This window comes from Zalophus californianus, chromosome 8, assembly GCF_009762305.2.
Source record: "Zalophus californianus isolate mZalCal1 chromosome 8, mZalCal1.pri.v2, whole genome shotgun sequence".
Classification (NCBI taxonomy): domain Eukaryota; kingdom Metazoa; phylum Chordata; class Mammalia; order Carnivora; family Otariidae; genus Zalophus; species Zalophus californianus.
Window position 1 is genome coordinate 108,390,517 of NC_045602.1, and position 18,858 is coordinate 108,409,374.

The following is an 18,858-nucleotide window of genomic DNA, read 5'->3' on the forward strand; positions in this document are numbered from 1 at the left end:
GGTTCCGACCGGAAAGCGGAAGCGGCGCGCAGCACGTGGGGGCGGTGCCGGTCGAAGGGTTCTGCGTTCTCTCGGTTTGTGGTAGTGAAGCTGGCCGCGGCGACAGCGGAGCACGAGGGGCGGGGAGGGGGGGGCAGGAGAGACGCTGCAGAGCGGGGAGACCCGCTGAGCTTCATGGAGGGCTCAGGAGAGCTGCCGGGCCCACAGCCACCGCATCCTGGGGACCACCGCATCCGCGACGGCGACTTCGTGGTGCTGAAACGGGAAGATGTGTTCAAAGCCGTGCAAGTCCAGCGGAGAAAGTAAGTCAGGTTGTTGGCCTTAGGGGGTCTCCGTCCCCATTTTCTCGTTACCCCTTCCCCCCAGAGCCCCTCCCACCAGGGTCCCATTCTTGATTCTGTGGATCCCCAATCTCCTCTTTCGTTATTTCCTTTTGGTCTTCCTACAGAGGCCTTTTCCCCCAACGTCCCATTCTCGGCCCTCGGGGTCTCACCTATCACTCCTGTCTTCCTGCAGAGTGCTCCTTCCATGGTTTGAAACCTGGCTTTCTGCCTTCAGCATCCCTCTCGATCTTTCTACAGGGTCCCATTTCCATTCTTGCTCCTCGGATGCTCAGATGCCCTCCTCCCCTCCGCGCGCTTATCTTCTGTCCTACGGTTCTTCTGGGTCCGTGATATGTTCTCTCCTGTTATCTCACAGAACCCATCAATCATCCTCTGATATCCTTGCCTTTCAGGGTCCTCTCCTCCCCTGCCTTTACCCCATAGACCATCCTTTCTCCCTATTCCCTCAGCAGGATCAATCCCACAAAAAAATGAAACCTCTCCGACCTTTTCTGTCCCTCGGGCTCTTCTCTCTATCCAAACTGGAATAACTGTTTAGGCGTAATAACGTTAGAGAACAACTTCTCATAGCACGTAGGATCACTAGGGTTCCCTCACTTTACAGAAAGGGATGCCAGGTCTAGGAAAGTTAAATTCCCCAAAAACAGTTTGCTCAAGGTCTCAAAACTTGAAATTAGGCTTGATTTGTGAACCTGCTGATTAGTTACAACTCTATTTTAATAGGAGAGAAGTGGGAATTTTTGGTAGCTTCTTGGCAGGGGTGGTGAGGTTGTTAAACCTCAAAAGCTCATTAATGCTGAAAATGTATTGAGATGTTTCAGTTAATTATCTGAAAAGTACAACCAAGCTTTCTTTTGAGTTAGGTTATTATAGTACTTTTGACAATGATATAAGTTGAGTTCAGTGTCAGGAGAACAGCTTTCTGCAGACCATAGGCCAGGAAGTGGTAGATTTGGAGTTTCTAAGTGCGCACATGAGATGAATTATTTTACTCCTGTGTGAATCAAACTGTTGACTGGTATTTAAAGTGAAACAGGTGTGGGCACCTGGGTGGCCCAGTCCTTTAAGTGTTTGTCTTCGGCTCAGGTCATGATCTTGGGGTCCTGGGATTGAGCCTTGCGTCATGCTCCCTGCTCAGTGGGAAGTCTACTTGTCTCTCTGCCCCTGCTCTCTCTTTCTCTCTCTCTCTCAAATAAATAAAATCTTAAAAAAAAAAAAAAGTGAAATAGGTGTCATTAGAAAATAGGTTAACAGTCCCCAAAGCACCATGCTGGGTGACAACCAAGTTTTATTGCACAAGAATCAATTTAGTAAAGGCAAGGAAATACGGGGTTGGGGGGGTGGGTGTACCCTTTAGTCCAGAAATATATCTGCATCATTTTCTCTTCTAATCAGAAATTCTGATTAGAAATATGGGTCAACCTTCAAGTAGATAATTTTTGGAAAGAGCCAATACTAATTAAACTCTTTAATTGAAATTTAGCAGTGCAGCAAAGTCCTTGTAAGTTTGATGAATGATACCAAAGTTTACACAGCTTTATAATGACCATACAGGTGAAATTTTGGTTTTTCTTTCTTTTCTTCCTCATACTTTTAAGTTGCTTAATTTTAAAGGTTTTAGTTTTGTTTTATTTATTTGACAGAGAGATAGAGAGAGAGTACAAGTAGGCAGAGTGAGAAGCAGGCTCTCTGCTGAGCAGGGAGCCCGATGCAGGACTGGATCTCAAGACCCTGGGATCATGACCTGAGTCGAAGGCAGACGCTTAACTGACTGAGCCACCCAGGCGCCCCTAGGTTTCTTAATTTTAAAATGTGGTTGTTTGAGTGTGATTGTTAATGTGTTCTTTTAGACAAGAGCTTTTTCATTACCAACAAGGCAGATAGTAACATCTTAATTTCTAAAAAGTACTCTGTAAGCACTCTAGACATATTTATTTGGAAACACTTTTCACTACTTTTCTTGGCAGAAACCAGTGCATTAATTTCCATTTTATTTAGTAAATGACCCTCTGAACTCATCTACATTCCAGGGCAGACTCTCCCTTCACTCTTCTTTGGGTCTATACACATCTGGTTGGGCAGAAGCAATATGACTCATTGAGAAGGAGACTCTGCAAATCCCACTCCTTCTCAGTGAAGACATGGCACCACATTCTTCTGACTGGGCCCCACTTTCCTGGCTGGGACTGTGACCTCTTGTCACGCATCAGTTTGAGCGACCCACCCTTCTTTGCATATCAGACCAGCTGCCAGAGGGTAAACCCAATCCGGCTCAGACTCAGTGTTTCATTAGCACCAGGGTGCTCAAGGGATGAGAGTATGGGGTGCACATCTGGGCTAAACTTAGTTTCAACTGGATTGACTGAATTTATGTCAGCAAATATTTCGAGAGTCTATTGTGTTCTGTTAACGTTATAGAAACTGGGTACCTAGCAGAGAATAAGAATTGACCCTATCTGGATTACTTGGGATCTCACAGGAGTTCACTCAGATGATTCAGTGGAAGAGATTTAATGAAGATGTGACTACGGTAGTGTGGCAAGGTTTAGAGAACCAACAGAGAATGGTGATGCACCCAGGGTCTAGCAGTAGTGGGAAACTTTTGGCAAGGGAGTCTGGGTGATGTGGTCTATGCATTTGTCACAGACTCCTGGGGCACAGAGAAAGGAAAAGAAGGTGTGGGTGGGGCACAAACAAAATTAACCAGTACGTGTCTTCCAGGATTCGGAGTTCTGTGGACATGGGCCATGTCGTAAAACTACGTGGGGCTTCCTGAGATCCATTGGTCTTTTCTGGACAGACTGTGTGATATAATGGAAGGAACCAGGCTTTGGGGTCAGGCTGACCTCGATTTTAATCCCAGCTTCCACTTTTTAACTGTGAATCTTGGACAAGATACTTTTTCCTAAGCCTCAGATTGCTCTTCTGGAAGGAGCTGTGTCCTAGGATTACTGTGAGAATTAAATAAAGTATGAAACACTGGCACATACTGCCTAGCCACTGGTCAGTACTCAGGGGATATTAGTTTTCTTTTTTTGGAAAAAAAAATTTTTTTGTTTTTGTGGGATTTTCATTTTAAATAAGATAAAAATCCAGGTAATGGGGAAAGCTGATCCTCAGTAGAGCGCTGTCAGCGTTAAGCACCATTTCCAAATGTATAGATTGTCAGTAATGTTTATCTGTAAATATAATTTGCCTTTACTAGATAATTTTGTTTATTAAGTAGGTTCCACACCCAGTGTGAGGCTTGAACTCTCGACCCTGAGATCAAGAGTCTCGTTCTCTACTGACTGAGCCAGCTAGGCAACTCTGTTTTTACTAGATAATTTTGAAAGAAAATAGCCAGTTAGATCAGGGAATTTGTTAAATCCCTGTCATCTCAATGATAGTTCAATTTTGAGAGTTTCTAGTTAGAGTTGCAAGGGGTGTGACAGTGTGTGTCCAGTGGGCTGGCAGTCTTGGTGACCCTTTATGCTATACAGGAAATCCAGAAAGCTGTGAGTCTGGACATCCTGTCAGTGCAAATTGGAGTCAGACCAGTGCCTCAGAAGAGGAAGGTCTTCTGTCCTTGTTTCTCCTTCCAAATTCAGTGTTTATGTAGGTTCTTATTAATTTTACGTCTCTGCCCCAACCCAGTTCTCTCTAGTTCCTTCGTCAGTTTGTGTTCAGAGATAATGCTGCTGATCATTCTTTATGGAGACCAGTTTTGAAATAAACTTGATTGAGCCTATCTTTTCTATACTGAATGCAAATGAGATTCAGCTAATTGCATTTTCTTCCCTAGAAAAGTAACTTTTGAAAAACAGTGGTTCTATCTGGATAACGTCATTGGCCATAGTTACGGAACCACATTTGAAGTGACCAATGGAGGAAGTCTTCAGCCTAAGAAGAAGAAGGAAGAACCTACTTCAGGTGCACTTCTTTGGGTATATGAAATAGGTGCTCTTGAGCTGGCTAGTCCGAAACCTGTCGACCCCAATTCTAAAATGCTAACCCAGGCTATCCCCAAAGAAATTTAAACTTATAATCTAAGAACTGTAGCTTGGTGGAATGAAGCAAGGCCTGCCTTTGGCTTTGGGATTCTGGCTCCAGCCCATGATTAACTGGCTTTCTGACTTTTGGGCCAAGTTTTTAATCCTAGAAGAATCCTTGCTACTTCAGTGTAAGAGCAGGTAGAGTCCTTTCAGTGCCCTGAAGTTAGATAACAGCTGCAGGCAGTTAGCATGTTGGGTAGAGTTAAGAGTCTGGCTTTGAATTTAACTGAGTAGGTTTAAGTTCCAGTTTTGTCACTTGCCTTGTAACCTTAGCAGGTTACTTGGTTTCTCTAGGCCTGTGTCTGCATCTGTAAAATGGAGCCATAAATACATGTAATGCCTAGGCTGTAGCCAGTGCTCAGTCACATAACACATAGGAAGTTCTTAACAGTGCCTTGCCTGTAGCAAAGGCCCCATAATTTTATTTGTTATTGTTAATTAAAATTAACTATTTCAATATTTGTTTAAATAAATGTATGTAAAATACTTTCTTAATAAAATAAAAATAATTCATTTTTAAAATCAAGTAACAAATACTATTGAAGTTTTGGTTCAAACCAGTTAATTAAATACTTTGAAACTAACCTCCATTGTTTTATTAAGCACCAAATATGTGCCAGGCATGATTAGGCACTGTCTAAATCATCTCATAAAGTGTACCGAGCAGTGGGGAACACCAAGAATTAGTAGACAGGCAAACAACACACTTGCAGATGGTGATGTGTGCTGCGAAGATGGTCAAGCAGGGAGGTGTACTTGGAGACTGACTGGGTGAGACGTGGCTGAGACGATGAGCTCAGCCCGGAGGGATGGCAAAGACCTAGAGCTCTGTCATGAAGGCACTCCCAAGTGGAGGGAGCAGCGGGGGCCAAAGCCCTGTAGTGAGTGAGCCTGTGCTTGGTGTGTCTAAGGAACAGAAGGGCAGTGTGGCTGAAGCACTGGGGTCAAGAAATGAGGTCAGAAAAGGTCATCAGGGGCCAGAGCATATACAAGATGGGCTGGATGTGGACATGAACTTAGAAGAAGAAAGATTTTATGTAACTTCAGATCATAAATGTCATTAAGCAATTTCCTTCCTTAGAGACCAAAGAAGCAGGCACTGATAATCGAAATATAATTGATGATGGGAAATCTCAGAAACTTACTCAAGATGACATAAAAGCTTTAAAGGACAAAGGCATTAAAGGAGAGGTAATATTCAAAGGATGTTGTGTTTTGCTTTTGTTTGGTATTGAGGAAATTGCTTGGATTTTAAAGCAGGATTTACTTAAGGTGAAATGTAAAAATACTGTTTTCCTCTTAGAAATAGCTTGACATGTACATGCCATTCAGTAGATCAAAGATTTCATTTCTTATATGCAGGAATGTAAGTGAGTGACATTACTGATATTATTAGCAAAAGAGAATTTAATAACTTAGTGCATATCAGAACTTAACTTCGTTCATTTTCAGTAATGTTTTCAGCCAGTGTCTTCAGGAAGGACAGTTTCCTTTACATCCTTTCTCCTTTTATTATGTAGCTCTGGGTTTTTTTACCCTGTTTTAAGTGCAGTTACAAGGTGCTTGTGTTTTAATACAAGTTCTAGATAGAGCAAAAAAATGCAGTTTATTCATTTGGACTTCTGTGGAAAAGGGACTGGAAAATCAGACCTTTGGATACATTCTAGTGTAAGAAACCTTTGAAGTTATCATTTCAGTGGAAATAAAGTTTCAGGAAGTCTGCTTGCTCCTTTTCTTATAGGAAATAGTTCAGCAGCTAATTGAAAATAGTACAACATTCCGGGACAAGACAGAATTTGCTCAAGATAAATATATAAAAAAGAAGAAAAAGAAGTAAGTGGATTTTGCTCTAAAAGGATGAAAGCATTAAATCTTTAAGGATTTATAAAATGTATATTATTAAAAATAAAATATTTTTCAGCCAGTTTTTAAAAACAGATGTCCTCTTTTTTCTTCTCCCAGGTATGAAGCCATTATTACTGTTGTGAAGCCATCCACCCGCATTCTTTCAATTATGTATTATGCAAGAGAACCTGGAAAAATTAAGTACGCTTTGTTTCCTTTCAAAAGTATAATTGGGGGAAAATATATCTTTTAAGAAAAGTCATGATTTTAAGTAAAATGAAAAACTTGCTCACCTGCATAAAGTGTCCTCCTACCTCATGAATTGTAAGTTCTTTTTACTGTTGCCTCCAAAGCAGTCTATAATCTTATCAACATAATTTTTACAAAATAAACAGAACTTAAAAAAATGATTAAAATAGCTGGCCCTGCTTAGCTAAAATAAACAAATATTCTTTTTTCCTTAGCCACATGAGATATGATACACTAGCCCAGATGTTGACTTTGGGAAATGTCCGTGCTGGCAATAAAATGATCGTAATGGAAACCTGTGCAGGCTTGGTGCTGGGTGCAATGATGGAACGGATGGGAGGTAAGACTTAGCATTTTTAGGTTCATTAAAGCACTACCCTGATATGAGTATAAGGGCCTGAAAACTCAAGTGCACAGAAAGTGAGGCTGAATTACTGCAAGATTCACGAAATGGCTTGGGTAGGCACACCACCCCAGTCCCTGGGACCTTCCTGCAGAGTCCACATCTCCCAGCCAGTGCTGTGTCAGTGCCCCTGCATGGCAATTGCCCTTCCCCCAACTTCAGTATCAGTGGGGATGTTTAAGAAGCCTTTGGCCGGCTTGGACCGCCAGGACAGTGATTTCAGTAAATTCTTGAATAGCTGGTTCTCATTTTATTGGCCTGAATTGAGGGGATTGGATGAGAAGACTACAAGGCGTATATTTTGTCCTGGAGGAACAAAACGCAGCCTGGTTTGCCTACCCTTTCTCTAACCCTGTGGCAGATAAGAACTTCTAACTGCCCTCATTGAGGATTGGACTAGGGGAAAGCTGAGAGCCAATTACCAATCATGTGACACCCAAATTTGCATGATCACAGGGTTTTACTATAGTGTCACGTGGAGGTTCATGTGTTTTGGAATTATATTTCCTTCACTGGGAATATTGATAGGCTGAACAGACCGCCCAGGGAGCTGCATCATCCTGCAGCCCCTGAAAAGAGTGGAGACCTTCAGTCTTTGTACTGTGGAGGACCCTGAGGGTTTGCTGAGTCTAGAATCACCTCCACCGAGCAGCTGTCAATTTTTCAATCTCTTCAGGTTTTGGTTCCATTATTCAGCTGTACCCTGGAGGTGGACCTGTTCGGGCAGCAACAGCATGTTTTGGATTTCCCAAATCTTTCCTCAGTGGTCTTTATGATTTCCCACTCAACAAAGTGGACAGTCTCCTAAATGGAACATTTTCTGCGGAGATGTTATCTTCAGAGCCTAAAGACGGTGCTTCAGTTGAAGAAAGTAATGGCACCCTGGAGGAAAAACAGACTTCGGAACAGGAGAATGAAGACAGCGTGGCAGAAGCCCAAGAGAGCCATCATCCACCGGAACAGGAAAGAATGGAAATCGTCTCTCAAGATCCAGAATATAAGGAGCCTAAAGAGAGAGGAAGCAAAAAGGATTATGTAAGTGTTAAGAGTCCCCCTAATCTTCATAATATTCCCCACAGAGTTTGAGTTAACTTCATCTAAACACTGAGATTTGGTTTGGCTTTGGAGCATCGGTGCCCAAGATAATAAATACCAAAATAGATGGAGAAAATGCGTGTGTGGGTGTACACACGTGTGTGATGTATTCTTTGGGATGGAGCTTCAGGATCCAGAAGCATTGTGTAGGTAGCTTACTGATGATTCTATAACAAACGGGTTTGTGTGTTTTCAACTTCCTCATGAATGACCTTCTGTTGCTCTAGTCCAAGTTGATAAATACTGTGGAAATGTTTTGACCAGCATTTCCATGAACCTGACTGAACGATCTCAGTACATTAGTTTCTTCTTTTTCTTCTTGAAGATTCAGGAAAAGCAGAGGAGACAAGAAGAGCAAAGGAAAAGACATTTAGAGGCTGCTGCTCTGCTGAGTGAAAGAAACTCAGATGGGTGCGTTGATGCAGGAATGCAGATATCTGGGTGCTCGTGGGCTGTGCTTCAAACAGATTAGAATTATCTGTGTGTCTGCTTTGATTGTAGTGGGAACAGAGATGGTGGTTCTATCTTGGGCTTTTAAAGAAAGAAGGCTGCATCTGGTGGAGGTGGGAAATTGTGCTGGTTTCAGAGTTTTAGAATAAATTTGAAATGTCTCCAGTGACAGTGTATCAGATGAGTCTGTGTGGTCCTGCTATATGCAGGTGGTAGGGCATTCAAATTGATGTGATGCTGGCTAATGGTAAAGGCTAAGGAAAACCTGACAGGAGACGTAGATTCTGGTAACTGGAAAGCCAGGATTACAATGTTGGATTTATTTCCAGTTTTTTTGTTTCTTTTTTTTAAATCAAGAATGTCATTAAATGCTACTTAGAGTTGCCAAGCACCAAGAGAGCTTTTAATTCATTTTGTGTTTCTTAGAAAGTAATATTGTGATTTTATGTTTTTGGGGGAATTTGTAGAATGTTGTATTTAAAGCTCTTGTGTGAGTCATGGCAAATGAATAGATGATCATTTTTTTTAATATTTTATTTACTTATTAAAGAGACAGAGTACAAGCAGGGGGAGTGGCAGAGGGAGAGGGGAAGCAGACTCCCTGCAGAGCAGGGAGCCCAAAGCAGGAATCAATCCCAGAATCGCAGGATCATGACCTGAGCCAAAGGCAGACACTGAAGCAACTGAGCCACCCAGGCGCCCCAGTAGATGATCATTTTAAGTGCATTTTAAAATTTATGCTCTGCTTTGCCAAGTAGAGAATTTGTCTTAACGTTTTCCTTGCAGTTTAATTGTAGCTAGTCGTTTCCATCCCACTCCACTCCTGCTGTCTTTGCTGGACTTCGTGGCCCCTTCAAGGCCGTTTGTGGTCTACTGTCAGTATAAAGAGGTAATGCTGGAATGGAAGGACCGGGAGTTCTTGCATCTGCGTGTAAATACTCAAATCGCAGCCCTCAAAGGCATTCTTAACAAAATTCTGTTTATACCTTTAGCCTCTGTTGGAATGCTACACAAAACTGCGGGAAAGAGGAGGGGTCATCAACCTCAGGCTGTCTGAAACCTGGCTCAGGAATTATCAGGTATGTGTTCTTCCAGCCGGTTCCAGGGAGCTGCTCTCCTGAGTCACTGGCTCTTTGCAGTAGTGCCAGAAGTTGTTAAATAGACACCCCTATTTCCGTCTACAGGGATGAAAGAATCTGCCTATAACTCAAAAGTGCCCTGGCTTTTCCTGGACCCTTTTTCCTCCTTTCACGTCAGGGTCTATTACTCTGTAATTCCAGTCCAGAGACACTTAAAATGCAAACAGTTGTGGTTCATGTTTCTCCAAGGCCTCGAGATCACTGTGGAGGGAATAACTGCTAATAGCAGAATCCCTAGGCCAACAAGAAAGTGACTCTCCCCCTCTCCCTGCTGGGATGTCTTTGCAGCAGGTTTTCAGGATTTATTGGTGGGCCCCATGTCAGTTCAGGTCCTGTGAATAAGAAGTGAAAGGGATTTATGGGGGAAGATTCCTCTGAAAGATGAGGGAGAGAGGGAGCAGGATCAGATGGGAAAGCCCTCAGACGGTGGTGGAGGTGTGATTGCTGCAAAAGAAGGGAGAGAAAGGAAGATGGGGAGGAAGAGCCTGCAGCGAGGCCTTCAGAAAGTCTCAGCCAGGATGATGGGAAACCCCAGAACAAAGATTGCCTGTTAAAGGAGCCCTGTATTGGGCAGAAATGTTGCGGTCCTGGGTACCCATGCTCAGTAATCAAGCCCATGGCCTCCCTGGGTGTGAATGCTGCAGAGGATCCCAAAGGAGCCTCAGCTACAGGCTTTCTGCTGCCTGACCTCCTCACAGCCAGTTCCCTCTTGAAGGGAGATCTGAGGCAGCACCTCCGTGGCCGCCACAGGCCCTCCCCTGCTGCTTGGACGTCGTACAACTTTAATCCAGGATACTCAAAGCCCTGAACGGACCCTGCCCTTCATGGCAGTCATCTTTTTGAGCTATGGCAACAGCAGAGAAGAGATTTTGTCAGAATTAACAAGGTATCAGGGAAGGGAAGCTCTGGATATATGTCCAGTAGCTACTTCTCCATGGACCCAAGCTCCACTGTTGGCCATGAAGCTTTCTGGAGCCAATAGGAAGGAAGCTATGCACAGGCCCAGAGTACTACACAGACATTGGCTCGTTTGCCACCAGGATCTTGCCTCAGGTTTGAGAGCAGCAACTTCAGTTTTATTTTTCACAAGAAAATCATTTAAACCAGTTTCTACACTTTTATCTGCACTATCACATGAAGGAAGGAGCTCTTTAGGAATTGGTCCGATTAAATATTCAAGAGAATCTCTGTCATTTAAATTCTCATTTCTGGCATGTGTATTGTTAGCATGTGCTTTATCTGCTTAGGAAAACGTGAATGTCTTTCTGTCTTGATTAGGTTTTGCCAGATCGAAGTCATCCCAAACTACTGATGAGCGGAGGTGGGGGGTACCTTCTCTCAGGCTTCACTGTTGCCATGGATAACCTTAAAGCAGACCTCAGCCTCAAATCCAACGCAAGCACTTTAGAATCACACACGACTGAAGAACCAGCAGCTAAAAAACGGAAATGCCCAGAGTCTGACTCTTAACCTTTCAAAAATTGCTCTGATTTTTGTCCTCAGGCGTTACACAGTTAGTAATTAAACTTTAAATGCCATTACTAATTGTTTTCTCATCTAAAAGTAAGTCTATACACTTGTTCCTGAGAAGGATGAGTCAGCCTTTTGTCCACCTCTGGCACGGATAAATTTGGTCTGTCAGAACATCAAGCCAAAATACCCAAGCCTGGGTGTATGCAGTGGACTGGTATATATGGCCAGTTCTGTTTATTTCACAAAAATCCTCTTAAGTACTTTGAGTACTCCGTGAAAATATCTTGAGAATTTAGACATCCTGAAAATATATTTATACAAGACTTTGTTTATATGTTAAGCTAAGTGGAATAACGCAACGTACCTAAAACTTGGGTACTGAAAGAAAGAATTTGTGGAAGAAATTTCTTATGTTCATTCCACTCTCTTCAACCTAAGCAATATGGATGTGTGAGGGTATGAGATTTACAGTACCAAAAATATCCTCCTTGTTCCCTCCAGTCTGATAAACTTTGTTAAAACACTAGATTTTTTTTATTTAATAGTTGACAACTTAGGAAAGTTCTGAGTATTTATTGTACTGCTTTTTTGGTCAATACACAAAGGTGTAGTAGGGTACTTTTTTGTGTTAATTTGCCCATTTCCTCATTCTTTGTTCCAGGTGTGAAGTGACTAGAATTTTTGTGTTCTATTAAATTAAAGGAAACAGCAAAGGTTTTTTTCCCCTACCCAGAGACTTATGGAGATACACACACAGGTTTACGGCTGTTGGTATATACACACATATATATATTTATATATACATATGGAAACAAAAAGAATGCACTATTTATATGATCTATGACAAAGTTTAGTGCAGGGCTTAGACCAGTTCTCATTGCATTAGTGTCACTCTTTGTCAAATGTATTTTAAAGTGCCTTTTTTGGTGATTATTAATGCTGTTTGTTGAGCTCTGGCATGATTAGGTGGTTAGCCTTTCTAAGCTCTGAAAACATATAATCAAATTTGGTCATCTGCAGCCAAGGAAAGTATTTAGAGTAAGCCATGGCTCTTGTCTTGCTCAGTAAACATGCTCATAGTGTGTATTGTTCACATCATTATAGCGTAGATGCTGATCATCCAGCAGGGAGCGTCTCAGAAAAAAAGAAATTACGTTTTCCTAATAGCATGTAATATCCTGATAATGATCAGTGTGATTACCAACAAGTACAGTTTTGATTCCTTTTTCTTAAAACAGATGCTTTTAAAGAATAAAAGTGTTTCCTATTATTTGTCTGATTCACGTTAATGATGGGGTCAGTGACGCCACATTCACTGGCTTTCAGCTGATTGCGACACGTGATCTGTATAAGGCAACGGGCCCAAATTGACACCTCACTGAACATGTCCTTGCAAACAGTTGTCACCCACATACAACCAGTCACGTTTTGTCAAGGAGAACTGCACAGACTGGATTCAGTAGTGGCTCGTTTCCACTGGTTGCTGTTGTTTGAATCCTCTCCTCCTTGGGATTCATCCAGTTTTCAAGGCCCACCTCATTTCATTCACTCTGGAAGTCTGCACTACCAAAGCATTGTGTGCCCATGTAGCCGCCCCTGGACTTGACTTGTGAACTCATCTCATGTAGCAGCAGCAGAAGTTAACCTTAACCTGTGTTATTTTTTCTCTTGCATATAATTTACTTCATCTTTAAGGACTGATGTTTAATTCAATAATTTGAAAACTTAGTGTGTGCCGGAATTCCCTGGAGGGCTTATTAAACCCAGATTGTTTTAACACCTCAAAGTTTCTGATTCAGTAGGTCTGGGGTGAGACAGAAGATTTGCATTTCTAGGAAGTTTCCAGGTGGTGCTGCTGGCCCAGGGACCACTACTTGAGAAACACTCCTGTGTGTGCACCCACATCAAGAGCGCAGCAAAATACATGATGCTTTTGTCTTGTTTGTAAAGTAGACATCCACCTTTGGAGCAGATGAATGGACAATTCTATGACTTCTGGATATCTAGCCACCAGGAGCGTTATGTGAAGTAACACTTTAATGAATAGTAATCAAAAAGTCATTTTGTGATGTCCACCGTATTTCTTCACTGGAGTAGGGTACTTGGAAATACACAGTGGTGCCAATTAGATGGTTTTTTAGCTTAGAAGTACACTAAAATTGTGTGAAGCATATCACCCCCAGCTTTATTGAATTATAATTGACATGTAACATTGTGTAAATTGGGGCACCTGGGTGGCTCAGTTGGTTGAGCATCTGACTCTTGGTTTTGACTCAAGTCATGATCTCAGGGTCCTGAGATCGAGCCCTGCGTCAGGCTCTGCGCTCAGCTGGGAGTCTGCTTGAGAGTCCCTCTCTCCCTCTCCCTCTGCCCCTGTCCCCACCCCCACTCATGTGTGCTCTCTCTCTCTTTCCCTCTCTAAAATAAATCTTTTTTTTTTAAAGATTTTATTTATTTGAGAGAGAGAGAATGAGAGAGAAAGCACATGAGATGGGGGGAGGGTCAGAGGGAGAAGCAGACTCCCTGCCAAGCAGGGAGCCCGATGCAGGACTCGATCCAGGGACTCCAGGATCATGACCTGAGCCGAAGGCAGTTGTTTAACCAACTGAGCCACCCAGGCGCCCTCTCTAAAATAAATCTTAAAAAAATATATAACTTATTTGATACACGTATATATTGCAAAGTGATTACCACCATAGCCTTAGCTAACACCTCCATCCCATCACATAATTACCATTTGTTTGTGGTGAGAATGTTTAAGATCTGTACTAGCAACTTTCAGTATATAATGCAGTATTGTTAACTATAGTCACTATGCTGTATATTAGATCTCCAGAACTTATTCGTCTTATAACTGGAAGTTTATACCCTTTAATCAAATCTCCTCAGTACCCCCCCCCCCAGCCCCTGGCAGCCACCATTTTACTCTGTTTTTATGAGTTTGGTTTTTTAGATTCCACATTCAAGTAACATACATTATTTGTCTTTCTCTGTCTGGCTTATTTCACATAGCACAATGCCCTCAAGGTATCCAAGTTGTCATAAATGGCAAGATTTCCTTCTCATGGCTGAATATAATGTTCCATTGTGTATGGATACCACATCTTTATCCATTCATTCATTGACAGACCCTTTGGTTGTTTCCATATCTTGCCGATTTTGAATAATGCTACAGTGAACATGGGAGGTACCTCTTCGAGATACTGATTTTGTTTCCTTCAGATATATATCCATATACAAAAGGTCCATATGCTTACACTCCCTTCTTGTGTTTTATGATTTTGATTGCACAATTTATGTTTTCATACTGTGTATCCATTAACAAATTATTTACAGTTATTTTTAATCCTTTTGTCTTTTAACCTTTGTGCTGGAATTATAAGTGATTAACCCACCACCATTACAATATTCTGAATTTATATATCAGTGAGTTTTATACAGTTTTCAATTAGCTGATTAGTAGCTTCCATTTTAGCTTAATGAACTCCCTTTAACATTTCTAGTTAAGCTAGTCTAGTGGTGATGAACTTCAGCTTTTTGTCTGGAAAATCCATTTCTGAAGGAAAGCTTAAGAGTATTCTTTTTTTTAATTTATTATTATTATTTATTAACATATAATATTGGTTCCAGGGTACAGGTCTGTAATTCATCAGTCTTACACAATTCACAGCACTCACCCTAGCACATACCCTCCCCAATGTCCATCACCCAGCCACCCCGTCCCTCCCACCCCCTCCACTCTAGCAACCCTCAGTTTGTTTCCTGAGATTAAGAGTCTCTTATGATTTGTCTCCCTCTCTGGTTTCGTCTTGTTTCATTTTTCCCTCCCTCCCCTCTAATCCTCTGTTTCTCAAATTCCACATATCATTGAGTTCATATGATAATTGTCTTTCTCTGATTGACTTACTTCGTTTAGCATAATACCCAACTTAGAGTATTCTTGAGTAGAGTATTCTTGACTGGCAGTTTTTTGGCTTTTTTCAGCACTTTGAATATATCATCCCACTTCCTTCTGACAAGGAGAATTTCTGCTAAAAAATTCACTAGTAGTCTTATAGGGGTTCCCTTGTAGGTAACAAGTTGCTTTTCTCTGGCTTCTTTTAAGAGTCTCCTTATCTTAATTTTTTACAATTTAATTATAATGTGTCTCGGTGTAGCTTCATCTTATTTGGTACTCTTTCTCCAGGTTAAGGAAGTTTTTAGCCATTATTTCTTCAAATAACTTTTCTGCCACTTTCTCTTTCCTTCTGGGACCCAGATAATGCATATGTTTGTCCACTTAATGGTCTCATGAGTCCCTTCATCTTCACTCTTTTTCGTTTTTTAAATTTTTTGCACCTCTTATTAGATGAATTCCACTGCCCAGTCTTTGAGTTCATTGATCCTTTCTTCTCTTTGATCTATCTGCCGTTAAACCCCTATATTGAATATTTTAGTTCACTTATTGTATTATTTAGCTCTATGATTTCTTTGTGATACTTACTTATATTTTATGTCTTTTGAAATTCTCACTTTGTTCATGACCTGACCATGGTGAGCATTTTTATGACCACCATTTTTGAATTCTCTGTAAGATAAATCACTTATCTCTCTTTAAGATTTGTTTCTGGAGATTTGTTCTTTTGTTTGGAACACATTCCTCTGTTTATTTTTTCTTTACTCTGTATGTTGGTGCTTACATATTACATATGACAGCAACCTCTTCCAGTCTTGACAAATTGGTCTTGTATAGGAGATAAGCCTCGCCAATCAGCTCAGTCTGAGCTCCTGTTTGTCTGTCAAACCTTTGTGATTGTTGGGGCGCTTGGGTGGCTCAGTTGGTTAAGCATCCAACTCTTGATTTCAGCTCAGGTCATTATCTCAGGGTTGTAAGATAGAGCCACGCGTCGGGCTCTGCACTGGGCATGGAGCCTACTTAAGATTCTCTCTCTCCCTCTGCCCCTCCCCCCCCCCAGAAAAAACCTTTGTGATCATCTAAGCCACCATCTTTGTTCTAAGTGGTCCCCAGTAATTGAGGGTGTGCCAAGACCTGCAGGTATCCCAAAGGGGAGAATTATTGTCAGCACCTAGAAGCAGGCTGATTAGCAGCCAGGTGGTCTATCTAATATCTTTATTTGAAATATATTGTTGCTTCTAGGCTAGTGTTAATTTTTGTAAAATAGATTACAGGTTTTTCTTGAACTTAAGTAGCACAGGTCAGATGGCAAGAAATGTGAGTCCCTGAAAGAGTAACTGATAAGCTATTAACTACTCCCATCAACATTTACTAGACACCCTCTGCTTTTTGATCCTTTTTGGAGAAGAATCAAATCTTTGAAGTATAGGAAATTAATATGTACTCTCCTCCCCCCTCTCCTTTTTTTTTTTTTTTTTTTTGCCTCTTATATAGTTCCATTAATAACCTGGAGTTGAATATTTCTGGCAGAGACCATGTGGCCCTCAAAGCCTAAAATACGGGGAGGAAGGTAGGGGGATGGGTTAGCCCGGTGATGGGTATTAAGGAGGGCACATATTGCATGGAGCACTGGGTGTTGTATGCAAACAATGAATCATGGAACACTACATCAGAAACTAATGTTGTATGGTGACTAACATAACATTATAAAAAAAAAAAAAAGCCTAGAATATGTTCTATGTGGCCAACTAAGAGATGTGCTGACGGTGGTTGTAAGTGAAGTGAGAGGGAGTGTGTGGTGAAGAGAGCAGGAGAGCAGCACTTTGGAGCAACCACATCAGGGAGCTGGTTTGGAGCAAGCCGCGACAAAAGACGTAAAGTGAAATCCAGAGCTTCATGGTCCTCTAGACCTCCGGGCAGAATTTGACATGGGTGACCCCTTTCCTTGCGACAGTTTTCTCACCTGGCTTCTAGGACACAACTCATTTGGTTTCCGCCCTCCCTTTCTGGCTATTCTTCCTCTATCTCTGTTTCTGGTTCCTCTTCATCTCTGAGATGAATGTTTAGAAAGGGCTTAGCAGTTGCACCGTTGCCCTTTTTTGTCTACACACTGCTAGGTGTAGAGTGGTGGAAGGATTTGGGGTCTGAGCGAAGAAAAAGATATGACCATGAGGTGGCAGTAGCACCCACATGCTTTACTGAGTGATCTTGCTGCTCCGACAGGTTAGCAAGGGAGGGGGGTGTTTTTCACTGGAGGAATCTGTCTAGAAGCCACACCATGGGGTTACTTCTCAGAAGAAGAGGAGGGCAAGGGAACCCCCAGGGAATGGGGAATTAAAGAGGGCCTTCTCGTGTTTAGGTGGAGTCTCTGGGTCTGATAGCTCTGAAGGACAGGAGTCTTAGAACGTAAAAGGCTTGGATCTGATAACCACTAGGCCCTGTCGATCAATGGTCAGCAGATGCTGGGTATATGCTGAAGGTATGAAAAGCAGATGGACCCTAAATGTCTAAAAGTTTGCTTATTTGGGCTCTGTTTAAAAGAAGTAGACGTGAATGTAAGACCTGAAACCGTAAAACTCCTAAACACACACACACACGTGCGGTAAGCTCCTTAACATCAAGCTTGGTCACGATTTTTTGGATTTGACACCAAAAGCAAATGAAATAAAAGCAAAAATCAACAAGTGGAACTACATCAAATTACAAAGCTTCTGCACAGGGGTGCCTGGGTGGCTCAGTCAGTTAAGTGTCTGCCTTCAGCTCAGGTCATGATCCCGGGATACTGGGATCAAGCCCCACATCAGGCTCCCTGCTCAGTGGGGAGTCTGCTTCTCCCTCTCTCTGCCCTTCCCCTCTCTTGTGCTCTCTCTCTCTCAAATAAGTAAAATCTTTTAAAAAAATTAGTTCTAGATACTTTATTCTTTTTGATTAAATTGTAAATGGGATTTTTTTCTGAATTTTTCTTTCTGATAGTTCATTGTTAGTGTATAGAAACATAACAGAATTTTGTATATTGATTTTGTATCCTGTAACTTTACTGAATTCATTTATTATAACGGGGTTTTTTTTGATGGAGTTTTTAAGGTTTTCTGTATGTAAAATCATGTCATCTGCAAATCTTGACAGTTTTCTTTCTTTCTTTCCAATTTGGATGCCAATCCAATTTGGATTCCAATTCTTTTCTTACCTAATTGCTGTGCCTAGGACTTCCAATTCTATGTTGAATAAAAGTGGCAAGAGTGGGCATCCTTATTTTATTCCTGGTTTTAGAGGAAAAGCTTTTAGTTTTTCACCATTAAGTGGGATGTTAGCTATGGGCTTGTCATATATGGTTTTTATTACGTTGAGGTAATACCTATACCTATATATACCTACTTTGTTGACAGCTTTTATCATAAATAAATGTTAAATTTTGTCAAATGCTTTTTCTACATCTATTGAGATAATCAGATGATTTTTATCTTTTATTTGGTTAATGTGTATCATGTTAATTGATTTACAGATGTTGAGCCATCCTTATATCTCTGGAATAAATCCCATTTGGTCATGGTGTATGATCCTTTTAATGTATTGTTGAATTCAGTTTGCTGAGGATTTTTGTATCTATGTTCATCAGGGATATTGGCCTGTAATTTTCTTGTGTCCTTGTCTGGTTTTGGTATTAGAATAATGCTGGCCTCATAAAAATGAATTTGGAAGGATTTCCTCCTCTTCAATTTTTGGAACATTTTCAAATGAATTGGTATTAATTCCTCTTTGAATGTTTGGTAGAATTCACCAGTGAAGCCATCTGGTCCTGGACTTTTGTTTGTTGGTAGGTTTTTGATGACTAATTCAACCTACTTACTAGTAGTTGGTCTGTTCAGATTTTCTAATTCTTCATGATTCAGTCTTGGAAGGTTGTATGTTTTTAGGAATGTATCCATATCTT

At 41.3% G+C, this 18,858-nt stretch overlaps 1 protein-coding gene across 2 annotated transcripts; it reads left to right on the top strand.

The window, feature by feature from the left end:
- The first annotated feature begins 19 nt into the window (after window positions 1-19).
- Window positions 20-12,304, top strand: TRMT6 (tRNA methyltransferase 6). 2 transcript variants are annotated; one of them, XM_027623640.2, is made up of 11 exons: window positions 20-302; window positions 4,129-4,256; window positions 5,460-5,569; window positions 6,120-6,211; window positions 6,341-6,424; window positions 6,688-6,812; window positions 7,552-7,910; window positions 8,296-8,381; window positions 9,207-9,309; window positions 9,413-9,499; window positions 10,838-12,304. In XM_027623640.2, exons 1-11 carry the CDS (start codon window positions 175-177, stop codon window positions 11,027-11,029), a joined length of 1,494 nt encoding a protein of 497 aa, XP_027479441.1. In that variant the 5' UTR covers window positions 20-174; the 3' UTR covers window positions 11,030-12,304. The 2 variants fall into 2 exon arrangements, with proteins under 2 accessions (XP_027479441.1, XP_027479442.1); XM_027623641.2 differs by lacking the exons at window positions 8,296-8,381; window positions 9,207-9,309 and having other exon boundaries at window positions 21-302.
- The last annotated feature ends 6,554 nt before the right edge of the window (window positions 12,305-18,858 follow it).